General features: G+C 39.8%; 1 protein-coding gene across 1 annotated transcript; it reads right to left on the bottom strand.

The window, feature by feature from the left end:
* Positions 1–5,283: 5,283 nt before the first annotated feature.
* LOC118314269 (metalloreductase STEAP4-like) lies at positions 5,284–12,390 on the bottom strand. The gene is made up of 9 exons (XM_035640609.2): positions 11,861–12,390; positions 11,632–11,739; positions 10,726–10,796; positions 10,168–10,252; positions 7,861–8,139; positions 7,678–7,772; positions 7,456–7,609; positions 7,139–7,309; positions 5,284–5,855 (listed from the first exon to the last, which is right to left on the bottom strand). The coding sequence occupies exons 1-9, from the start codon at positions 12,074–12,076 to the stop codon at positions 5,592–5,594; spliced, it is 1,443 nt and encodes a 480-aa protein (XP_035496502.1). The 5' UTR covers positions 12,077–12,390; the 3' UTR covers positions 5,284–5,591.
* Between the last annotated feature and the right edge of the window lie 695 nt (positions 12,391–13,085).

The following is a 13,085-nucleotide window of genomic DNA, read 5'->3' as shown; positions in this document are numbered from 1 at the left end:
TATTATATGGTCTAACATATTGTAAAAAATAAGATTTAGAAATGTGTTAAACGATTTGTGCACAATTTGGGGTTCCCACATATGGACCAGGTTTCATTTGCAGCAAAGGTTTTAAAACTCTACATGTAAATCTTTTCACTTCTCGATCTCCACACATAATATATTTGCATTCAAGAGCTGGTGGAAAACTGGGGTATCTTGCCTCGTGACTTGATACCTGTAAGTGATTTCAATATCAAAAATACATTTTTTCTAATTAGAGCAGATCGTCACACCTTGTATAGAACACTAAACATGCATAGACTTGTGGAAACCCAAAGTTATGCACAAATTATTGTATATCTTATTTTTCATTTGTAGATCGCATTCGTGACTTGATTTATTTGTGTTCATAAATGAGTGCTGACAGAAGATATACAAATGACATCACTCTAAAACAAGAGGATTAAGTGATACTACACACAAGGAAATACTCATACTCTTTGGGCTTAAACAGTGGCTGGGATAAACTTGTAAGTTATTAACTGTACAGTTTTTATTTATGAATATATGCTTGCAAGTGTTATTTACATCTAATACAAATTTGATTAAATTTTCCTTCACTTAAACCTTGTGATTTTAGCCCAAGAAGGCACAAAATAGTACAGTATGATGCAATCTAATTTTTAAAAAAGTAACTCTCCTTTGCCAAACACTATCAGAGTCAAAACACATTAAACCAGCAGGGGTCAGCGCTCTGAGAACATATGCATTAAATAATCTGATTTTAAGAGTAGTGGCTTGTGACTACTGTATATACTATATATACTTTTTTATGGCTTCTTCATTCAACTTTTTATGACTCCAGACCATTTCTCCTAATGTGTCTTTGAGGTCCCATTCATGAATCCTCAGAAGAAATTAATTTAAACAAGTAAGACCAAATCTTAAAAATGAAGTGCAGTAACTGCAAACTCTTTAAAAAAGACTTACTTATTATTGCAAATGCTCAAGATGCAAATGTTTGAAAATGTCAGACATATGACCAACCAGGTATGAAACCCCATTGTAGATAATTTATGTTATGTGATCTTTATGATTGCATGTGGGGCCCTTCGTGTAGTTCCCTCAGTGTACACTGCTGTGAAGTTTGTAAATCAATGTTTCCAAAACTTTTGGTGACTTGAATCTAAATCTTTGGTCATTATATAACTTTTAAAAATGAATTAGGTAAACAGAGAAATCAGTAGTAGACATAGCTAGTAGACATACCAAGACTTTTGCGCCTTATCGTTCATTGATATGTGTTACAAGATCAAATTCTTTGGCTTTCATTAGTAGTATTTAATCATTTTAAGTTTTCTTCTGTTAAGGAATTGCAACAGTTGTTAAAACCAAATGGCACTACGAATGCTGTAGGCTGCTTGCAAGCCTCCACATAAATTAAACTGCAAGATAAGAGCTGCAGAAGTAACTCTGCTCACCCTAAATACCTCTCTTTTGACATTTGCGCTGAATCAATTAAGCATTATGTGCTCCGTGAGAACTCAGAAGAAGTCCCTTGTGGTAGTTGAGCTGCTTCCTGATGTAACAGAGGGCAACTTTTACCTCAGCAGACTTGGAGATTGAGAGTTTGAACATATTGTCAAGGTCTAATCCACCAGACAATGAGCTCGGGATGCCATTTGCCCCCTTGGTATCCAAGTGTAAGGTACCCCATGCTGTCCTGAGTTATCCAGTCTTAAATGCAAACCTGAGGGGCTATAGAGTCTGGTTTTCTGGTCTGTATGAAAAAACAGTGTGTCAAGATTGCCCATATGGGAAAAGACTTTAATTTATTTCAGGAGAAATAAATTCTTTGAACCCGCAGTGCTCATAATTCAGAGTTCAAAGAAAGAAGAAAAAAATATTTTGGAAATAATTTTAACAATAGATCAAATAGATTTTGGATTAAAAAAACATAAAAACCTCTAGTGATTATCTCTGTTTATATCTAGGTTTTTATAATTCCTCACTTGTTAACAGTTTGCAAGGAACTTATTTTATGAATGTTGAATATGTGCACACCCTTGGATTTTTTTACATTACAATCATTTAGCAGACGCTTTTGTCCAAAGCGACTTAAGAGAGTACATAAACATTTATCATGAAGGATATGTTATCAGGTGTTCTTGACAGAAAAAGTAGTATTATTACAATGTTATATTGTTTTCAATTCTAGAAAAGTATACCCACACATAAGAGACAATACATTTAATTAAATGAAAGAACAAGAAATGAACATATTTCACATAGGATTAATTTTTTTTACTTCACAAAAGCAAAAACAATTTTCCTTAAAACTCTACAGCAATTTATAAACGAGAAATGTCTACTGATTTGGTGCAGTGATCATTTTGTTTCAGGCAAAATGTGCAAAAATTCAAGTTATGTCCAAACTTTGGAATAGCATTGTGCAAATCTCAAATGCCAGATTTATTATATACATTTCATTCAGCTTCCAAGTGTATATTTTACATATGAATCAGGGATGGATTCCATGATCTGTGTCCTTACCCACAATTTCAACTGTTTATTTATTCCCATATAGAGTCAATCTTCCATGGCTGGACACACATAATCCTATTATGCGTTTTCAAGGTTGTCTAGGTGAGTGAAATTAAACGTGAGTGGAAATAATGACTCCAAGTTTACTTTTTTCGCAGGTTTTCTGTATGTTGCTACATCTCAATTCTTAACCAAGGCCATATTGGAATTCTGTACCTCATTTTATCACACTGACACACACACACACACACACACACACAAACACACACACACACACATACACACACACACACACACACCCACACACACACACACACAGACACTAACAGCAGGAAATAGGCTAAAATTAACAGCAGCTCTTTGGTAATGGAAGAATAAAACAATGGGATGGGTGTGAGTAATGAGAGATTGTGTGTGCAGATAATGTTGTTAGATGCTAGATAACAGGATATCTTTGACTGAATGTTCTGCTTTGGGCAAAAAAGATGCAGCATTTCTCTTCAGAATCATCCTCAGCCTCTCCAGCTTGATAAAAGCACAGCACACTCAGTTGTTTGTGTCACCAACTCATGAGTTCCAGTTCCAGGCACCAATGTTAATGACACCTATGACTCTTCCCAGGGCCAGCCGGGCCAAGTGTGCAAGAAACCTCCCCAATTCCGGTCCTGACAGGTAATACAAAAAGAACGGCCAATATGCCAGCAAGGGCAAAATCAAATTTAGCATTCAATCCCCGTCAGGCACAGTATGTCCCAAGCAAACTAGACACGTAATGCTTTTAATACATTCAATCTAGCTTTACTAAACACCAGTCCTTTGGCAGGAAAATATTTTAATCAATTATTATCAAGAATAACCTTGATTTTCTTGTTTTTAATGAAACTCAGTCAGACCTAAATACAAGTGCAGCTGTTCTTAAACCAACTTTAGTTTTATGAAGTTTGTAGAATGCATAAGAAAGCTGGTGGAGCTACCATTTTGTGTCATGGTTGCCTTCAATGCAAGAACATACTGAAATTTTGCTTCTTTTGAATACGTCGCCCTTAATTTGAATTTTTCTTGCTGAAAAGCCTCTTGGTCAGGATTTCAACCACACTGTAGCACTGAGACTACTCCACTTAAACACAGTCAGTGGTGGAATCTCAGTCTTAGTATTAAGGGAACTCAGTGCTGCATTTGAGACAGTCAACCACAACAAATGACTGGATCTACGGGGAAACCTGGTGTGTCTATAGGTAATTACACATCTCAGTGGCAGAAATGACATGTTTCCCAATATACCATCCTTGATGAACATCTAAATTCTTTCCACTGGCTCAGATAATGGAAAACACAAAAATATGTTACTGTATGCAGATGATACAGAAATGTACATAACCATTTTAACTAGGAGATATTGATCCCATATGAACTCTAAGGGACTGCATGAAATAAGTGGATGTACTGAAACTTTCTTCAACTAAACAAAGATAAAGTAAATTGATTGTTTTTTGGAAAAGCGAAGAATGAAAATTGAAAATGAAAAAAAATGAAAAACTACAAAACTACCAAACAAGCCAGGAAGACTAAAAGCCATGTTAAAACAATTTCAATGTCAGCCCATTTCCACCTTGAGAACATTTTGAGTATTAAAGGATTTATGTCTCAACGGGATTCCTTAAAACCTACTCAAGTCTTCATCTTAAATTGACCTAACTTTGACTATCATTGAAATCATTTATAAACTTGCCTTGCCGTTTGTAGCACCAGACTCAGGACGAAAGCTGCTCTATCCTCCTCTCTTCCCTCTTCTGCCACCAGATCATCTGATTACAGTTATACATACTAACGTCTCTAGTTGTCCCACACCTGCCGTTCTGCACCTGTCAAACAGCCATCAGTATTTCCCACCTCTGCTCCTCATCTGATCACACACCTGCCTGCCCAGCTGCTTCCGATCTGTTGTCAGTTTACACTGATAATACCTCTTTGCCGATCGTTGCCAAACTGTCAGCTGTGCCTTACTTTTACAACCCATATTCTGTCTGCCTTCTACATACTCTGATGAGTATTATCTACCTGCATTCGGCGTCGGAATTAGCCGCTGACTGTAGCTCTCTTAAATCATGTTGAGGGTGTTCCTTTCTAATCACACTTGTTTTGCTCCCAGGGTCTTTAAATGTGTTACCCCCTATTACACACTCTGGTTTTTCACACTTGTAAGAGCGCATCTGTGTGTGCATGTGTGTTGACTCTTCATGTGATAATATAATTAGTATTATATTATATATAATATTTGTATGTAACTGTGTGTGTGTGTGTGTGTGTGTGTATGTGTGTGTGTGTGTGAAAGCAGAGAGATCATAAACATCCTGAGAAGAGATAGGAGAGAATGAAACAGAGACTAGGTTCATCAAATACAGTAGATTTCAGCACGGTTAGGGGGTTAGGTAGATATCAATCTAATTTTCAACAAAGCAGACATACAAGTGGCCGGGGTGGCTCAATGGATAGAGCAGGCACACATATATTGAGAGGTTTATGCCTCGACGCAGAGGTCCAGGGTTCGAATGCGACTTGTGACAATTTCCTGCCTTCCCCCTCTCTACCCTTCCTCATCTAGCTGTCCTGTCAAATAAAAAAAGGTGGAAAAAAGCCCCCCCCCCCAAAAAAATAGAAAAAAAAGCTGACATACAAACTCTGCATTGTTGCCCAAAACCCAAATAACAAGAAGTCATTAATAACACTTATATCGATAGAGATGTGTTCATTTGACTGAAATCAAATCTTTATTTGTTTTATGTTTTTGTTTTATCCTTGGCTGTTTTTTTTTTCTTTCAAAAGCCAACCTGAAAATAAAGAGGTTACTTCCAAAAAGTAAACATCAGCAACGCTTTATAAAATGAGAACATTGTATATTATAATAAATGTTTTCCAAATCTATGGCAATTTGAAAATTTAAAAAAACATTTTACTTTTTCAGGCCAGATTCTTAAAATATAAATTATATGTACATTAAATCGTATTCCTCTCAACATAATGAATGGAGGAAAGCCTCAGTGATGAACCTACAACCCTGATGACCTTCACAGGTTGGTGGCATTACTCTCACCCATGTCCCCCCTCGGCTGGCTCCTCTCCCAGCCTTGTCGAATGCGGGTAAGGGTGCGGTCCACGCAGGGAAGGAGGAGCAGCAGCTTGAGCACCAAAACCACAGACGGCACGATCAAGCAGAGCATGTAGCCCGGAGGAGTGTACCACTTGTAGGTAGAGGGACGAAGAAATTTGTTCCAGCCGTAAATGTAGCCGTGCGCAGTGCATATGGACAGGGTCAGGTGGCCCAGCTTAGACTGAGAAGAAAAAGAAGCACATGAAAACACGAAATAGTTAGTTAGAAATATTAGTTAGAATAGTTTTCTTTCTTGCTGAGAGCTAGATGAGAAAATCAATTCCACTCCTGTGTCTCACTTGTAAATAAGTAGCTGAAGCATTCTAGTTTGACATCAGAGGTAAATATTACTATGTATTTACAAATAATAATTATTCCATAATAGTTAGTAGGTAACTGAAGCCACTTAGCTCATGGATTATAGTTCTAGTTAAAGAAAAAGGCTCTGAAATCGTCTCTTGGCAGAAAAACCTTGCACACGCTGAAGTTAACTTTTCTGTGGTATTTATTTTTACATATTTAAAGAAGAATGTCTGGATATTTTCTGTGCTCGCGGAATCCGCAAGCATTACAATAAGCCCAAAATATAAATTGTTTCTCAGCCGTTCCAGAATAATTGGTTTTGTAGCACCAGTGGCCTTTGAGGCTCGGTTATTGTTAATTACTTGGATAATGTGCTTTCATTTACATTTTTAGCATTTGGCTGCTGATGTTCTCATCCAGAGCGAATTAAAATGAGTGCAAACAGCACAATAAGGAACCATTCATATTAATGTTGTGCATTAATGAACCTTGCCCCCATAATGATAATCGGGGATCTTATTTAACCAATTTAGAACAGCAGCTTCTTCTGCTGTGAGCATTAACATGTATATTTAAAAAATCACGCTGCTTTTTTGATAACCCCAATCATAACTGCACCGACAACAGGAAAAAAACAATTTATGTAAATGAATACCTGTTATTTGGCATCTTATCTTATCTTGACATTGACCTGTATCTCTGAGTTTCACTCCCTATCTGAGGTCTACCAATGGATCTGACCTTTACACAAATGGACCTGTGACCTGAATTAAAAATATTCTCACTGGGGATTATACAGGTATAATAATTCTATTTAATGAATAACTTAACATTTAAAATCTTGGGCTAGAGTCAGCCAGGCTTTCACTCTGTGTGCCTGTGTTAGGCAGTTGGTTAACTAGGCTCTGGGGAAAATGCGCGCCGGTGACTTATTGCTTCTGCGACAGTTTAATAACTCTGAAGAAAACTCGGACACTCCAAATATGGATCATCACAAAGAAAGATTATCAAAGGTCTGATAGTAAGCATGTGACTGATAACGTCTGTAGGCCTCAAGGTAAAAACATGCACACACACACACACACACACACACACACCCACACTCACAGTCACACTCACACATGCACATGGGGCACAATACGTTTCCAACTGCGCTCTGACCTGAATGAAGTTGAACTCCCTCCAGCTGAGGGAGCCTCCCACAGAGGGCAGGGATGTCAGGCCTAGCAGGACATAAAGAAAGAAACCCAGGATCCCCAGCACAAAGAACGAGTCTGTGCCCCATGCCTCCGTATCATCAAAGTAAAACGGGGTGGTTTTATTGTTCTTCATCTAAGAGAGAGAGAGACATAGAGACACAGACATAGAGAGACATGGGAGACATGGTGATTTCCCTCATTAATAATAGTTCTATGTTATGTTCCTTTATGTGCAGGTTGGCAGCAATACTGCGAGAGATCTGAACCAGCCTGCTGTACCTCATTCACCACGCGTGAGATGACTTTGTGTCTGACAGCATAGCGAATAGGAATGATGAACGTGTAGATGACATGGAGAAAAGCAAGGCCCAGTGCGATCAAACCCATCTGCTTCCTGCACAGCATCCAGCGGTCCAGCCAAGGGGGGAAACGCCTGGAACGAGCAAAAGTCAGCTGCCCAATTTACACTCCAAAATGTTTTGTCCGGCTTTGATGTCTGACTTGTATTTGGTTCCTCTGTAGAGCTGCAGAAAGGCAGCGATGACGCCAGGCAGGTAACACAGGGACAACATGATGAGCGACACAATGGGAAAGACCTGAAAGAGGAACAAAGGACACACTCTCGAGGGGAACACGAAACAACAGTCAACCGGACACTAAACCAAAGGGGGAGGAAATCTTCACCTTGTTGCCCAGGGACATCATGATTCTGTAGGAGATGTCGTCCCCCTGTTCAACCAGCGCGTAGATGACATCTCTAATGAGCAGATAGAAGAAGAAGAAGGCGGTGAGGCCGGCAGCCACGCGTACAGGCAGCCTCCACTCTCGGAACAGCTGCAGGGGGAAGTCCTCCAGTTCTCTGGCTGCAGACAGAGACCCTCTGTCCAGAACTGTGAGACCCAGCTTGGTGGCCATCTCTGCTACTGCCTGCTTTGCCTCTGCACTGTTCCCACACAGGTAGACCTGGAGCATGGAGGAGTGAGATATTGTTAAAAGGGGCCGCAGAGTAGTTGTGGGTTGATAATGGGACAAGGACAAGGTTGTGAATATTATATGTTTATGTTATTGCGATAAATACCGAGGAAAGAGGAAAACCTACAATTCGTTGTTCCATCTCTCACTGCTTTCTCGTTTCCATGCACTGTACCACTCTGGTTCAGGTTCCAAGTTTTTTAAAGGTCAAATATTTATACCTTTAGTTTAAATAAGGTTTGGCAAGGCACGTTGGAAAAGAAATATATTCAAACAGAAACAACAAGTATTTACTGTAGCAGGACAGCATTTGTGAGATTGCCTTAAATTGTCTCATCACATTTAAGGAACATGACACATGTCAGTTCAACTGTGTGGCTCTGATATGTATTCTTAATTTTTTTTTAATGGCACATGAGAATTAGATACAAAGACAACAGTTGTTAGACATTAGTTATTGAGATAAGCTCAGTGTTGGATTTGTTATTTCATTAGTAATTGAGGGCGTGATAACATGTAATGTAGTTCCATAGTTATATTTGTTAGGGACGTAAAACGCTCAGTAATTTCAAAAACCAAATGAACCTTTCCTCAGAAATGAAGAAATGCTTTTCCTTTTGCCGCAACCCTTTGTTTCTCAGTTGCTAATAATTTCTCTAAGATGATCGTGTACACCTACGTTGTCTGTCTACAAAATTACCACATGTTTTTTTGATCTCCACGGTTCTGTTGCAGTCATTTGGAGAGGAAGCCCCCTGGACGTGCATGACTACAGTACGTAAAGACACATGCACACTATATATATATATACATATACTGCTCAATATGTAATCCCATTTCTTGATCTCACCGTGCCGAAGATTATTACGACGCTTACAGCTCTGTGACAAGACGATTAAGTTGTTTGTAAGGGGGTAAAAAAAAAAAAAATTCTGGAATCATATAAAGCGAGAGAGACGGAGTTCAAGTGAGAGAGAGCAGTCTGACAAGCATATAGGCGAGTCAGTAGGATTGAGCAGTTTTCCCCCAGGTGTGTGTATAAGTGGACCGGGCAGCCAGCCATGTCTCCCTACATTACTGCACCAGTAACAGCAGGGGACGGCCGACAGCCTAAATCTCCGTCTGAATGTAAATGTGACAGAGCCGCAACCCTGCTGTGGATCTGATCAAATTGCTGGCTGGGGAATAGCACACACACACACACACTTAGGAGCATGTGCATGTGGATATATACTGTACCTGCACACGCACTGACGAAGACACACATTCAAACACACCGCTCCTGCGCTCTCACAGCTACCTGTTTTCAAAGAAAATAGAGCACTGCGGCGTGTGTGTGTGTGTGTGTGTGTGTCTGAGAGAGAGAGGGTTGTTTGTGTTGAAGAGGATTCGAGGCAGATTCAGGTTTAGTCTCCAGAGGTTCCAGCATGTTTGTCTTTCTCTTTGTAGCTGTGAAACGGAAGTGTGTTTAAACAAGAGCTGCCCTCATTTCCTTCTTGCATTTTTATGGAAAGATGGGGAAATCAATAATCTGCAGCCAAACAAATGAAATCAATTCCTTTGCTAATATTCTGCGTGGCGTTTGTGCGGTGAGGCGAGCGTCTCCCGTTTTGAACAAGTCCGACAGCCACTTTTCCAATTAAAGGTCAATTAAAGCTTTCCTTGAGGACCACATTTAAGGCGGCTGTGGATCAAGAGGAAGAGGCGGCCGTCCACCAACCCAAAGGTCAGCGGCTGTTCGATCCCAGCTTCCCCAAGGCGCATGCCGATGTGTCCTTGGGCAAGACACTTAACCCTAAATTGCCTCTGGCGGCTCTTTCGGCAGTGTATGAATGTGATAGAAGAAAGAGCAGTAAATAGCAGCACTGTATGGCTGTGTGCAAAAGTGACTTGTGCTGTAAGGCACTTTGAGTGGTCTATAAGACTATAAAAGGGCTACATAAATACAGTCCATTTACCATTTCACGATGACCCAACTGCCATCTTTTCACAGATTCCTTCCTCCCTCTTGCCTCTCACCTGTTTTCCTGCCAGGAGTCCGTTCTGCAGGGCCCAGGCAGACAGCGTGTTGAGGCCTTTCACCACAGCAGCTCCAGGAACCAGTCTGGAGAACACACAGTATGGACTTTACTTGATACTGTTTCTGTCTAAACACATAGATGGGGAAGGAATGGTCTCAAAATGATGAAAATCAATGTTTCCCCTTCAACTGAATAGACACACAGCAGTCCTCACTGCCACGGGAGCCAGGGGATTTCGTTTGGATTCAGTGGTGAGTTTTGATGTCAGATGCTCTGAGTGGTGTTTGGAAGCACTTTCCCAGAAATGTGTCATTCTCACAGATATGACAACCGACATAAACATTTTTAAAAAGCAACCACACCTTCTGTTGCAAAATGTTTTGGGGGCTTTTGTGTGTGTTTGTTTTTCACCAGCAAAAAAACAAGATTGTAAGTTTTTTTTTCCTATTGTGAGACTGAGGCAGACATAAAACCGCACATTCATGGAATCTATTACATTATGTTTATGAAGTAGACACCGTTCATATCTGTCCACATTTTCAGAGGAGTGCGTTACCTTTGCAGGTAGATGGCATTGGCCTCAGGGTACATGTCTTTCTTCAGGTTGTTACTGAGGTCCACCAGCACCTTTATTCCATCCATTAGCATCGGCAGGACAGATGAAAAAAAAGAAAAAATGTAATTCAGTTAGCTCTATATATTCAATGAACCTACATATTCGTATCCCTGCAACAATAAAAAAGAGAAAAGCTGATGTTCATTTTCCAAAGCTTTAATTTCTTAAATTACAACTGAGTTTTACCTTTCCAGTGTAAAACACGCTTTACGTGTACGATTGTCTTTAATTTCACTATTTTTAATGGGATATTTTTATTGAGGTGTATTTAATTCTATGTCAGTTCCTGTATATTTTCTTGATTTTATAGAGCTGAAATATTTTAGTATTGATGTTCATATAAAACAACCAAATTTATACAGTAAATACAATGCATTTTTTTTTGCTATGATTGTTTTGCTTCTTTCATTAATTTCTTATTTCTGCCTTCAAGTACACCAGATATCAGAATAACAAGTGAACACATTAAAGCAATTTTAAACATTAAAAAAAGCATTTTTAACTAAAATCTATTATTCATTCAACCTGTAAATCAGTAACAACCCTAACACACAGGCTATGTTTATATTCTAGTTTAATATATGCAGTCTACAAAATCTAGAATTAACTTTACTGTGAATTAGCCTATATGTATATTTGAAAATAACGAGGCATTAATTAATAACTAACAAGTTGGAATAACTTCATAATTAAATGATAAAATTACTTGAGAACAACCTATCCAACAAATTGAGTTTTGTTTTGTTTTTTACCACTGAAGTAATTTATACTATGTTTCAGTAATTCATGCTATATTTCAGTCAAGACCTTATGTTACAGATTTTCTAACATTAACCGTTGATTCACCCTTCCTTCTAGATGAGATGCCATTGTCTCCAGGAATTCATAGTGTTCCCTGTGCACACAGATGAAGATCAGACTGGCCGACTGGGCTGCTGCTGCATGGCTCATCACCTGCAGAACACACATTCAGGACACAAGAACATGTTTGAGCTGCATGAGCACAACTTCTTCTCCGCACGTTTTGTCGCCACAACAAATTCCCACATCGAGTGCCAGGCCAAGTGTTGTATACCTGAGCTCCCTGAGGCAAGAGGCCACAGCTGTGCGGTCTGCGGCTGCCATACACCACCCTGTAGCCAGACTGGAGCAGACGCAGGCCCAGAGAGCGTCCCAAGTCCCCCGTCCCAAAGATACACAGCAGCTCTGGCTCGGGGGCTGCCGCCGTGCCCAGAGGATGCAGCGTTACGCTCCCTGGCTTCATCTCTTCTGACGTGCCACTTGTCACCATCGTGTTCACACACTGATTTAAGATGAAGATCGACTGTGTGGTTATATTGCTTGTGGAATCTGACCCGTACACTGCCTCTCCCTTTGAGTGTGCACAGCATCATGTGATTCTTAACCTGTGTGTGTGTGTGTGTATGTGTGTGTGTGTGTGTGTGAGTGTGTGTGAGTGTGTGTGTGTGTGTGTGCACTTGTTTTTGTATCCCAGTGGAACAGAAAACACACAAACCCATTGGGACTTGTGTTACCATGGGAAACAAATTGAGGTCCCTATTGATAGAAACTCTCTATTTGTGTGAAACTTAGTTTTAACGTTACAGTTGGGTTTTTGTTCAGGGTTGGGTTCAGATATTAATTATGGGACGGGCTGGTGAATGCATTAAATCAATGATTGTCCCCCTTGGGGAAAGTGTATGTCGACACTTGTGTAGGGTCATGGGAGCGTGTATTACTGTACATAATATAACTGTGCGTTTGTGATTGTGAGTCATCACCCAATATGTTTAGAGTATAGATATATCTTTATTGCTTGTGGTTTCCAGAGATTGATAAACACCACAGGACTTTGAACTATCAATCAGCTGCCCCCGAGGTAACATCTGAACTCCACGAGGTAACGTTAACATCACATTGTCATTTTTTTAAAAATCATTTTATTACTTCTTAGAAACACAGAGTGCTTTGAAGGCAATATCTAGTTCACTCCGAATTTGACTTTATCCACATCTGACAGAAGAAAGAAAATATCTCATGCTACTGCTTTCCAGGGTTGCCTTCTTCTTCCTCTGTTTCCACACTAGACATGGCGCCATGTGGGAGAGCCTGGCTCGCAGACTCATTATCATTTCAAAACCCAGTGTTCCAACCAAGCGACTAGGAAGAGAATTTGTGCAAATTTAGTGTTCATGTCCTCATGGCTAAAACATCTGCAAAGTTGTGACACAGACAGACTCAACAGAGCGTAAATGAAGCTCGACACATATGTCGGTGTTTTGTATGTATCTGCCTTACCT

The sequence above is a fragment of the Scophthalmus maximus genome, chromosome 1 (genome assembly GCF_022379125.1).
Source record: "Scophthalmus maximus strain ysfricsl-2021 chromosome 1, ASM2237912v1, whole genome shotgun sequence".
In the NCBI taxonomy this organism is placed as follows: Eukaryota; Metazoa; Chordata; class Actinopteri; order Pleuronectiformes; family Scophthalmidae; genus Scophthalmus; species Scophthalmus maximus.
Note: the sequence above shows the minus strand (reverse complement) of the source record. Positions and strands in the feature narration are given on the sequence as shown.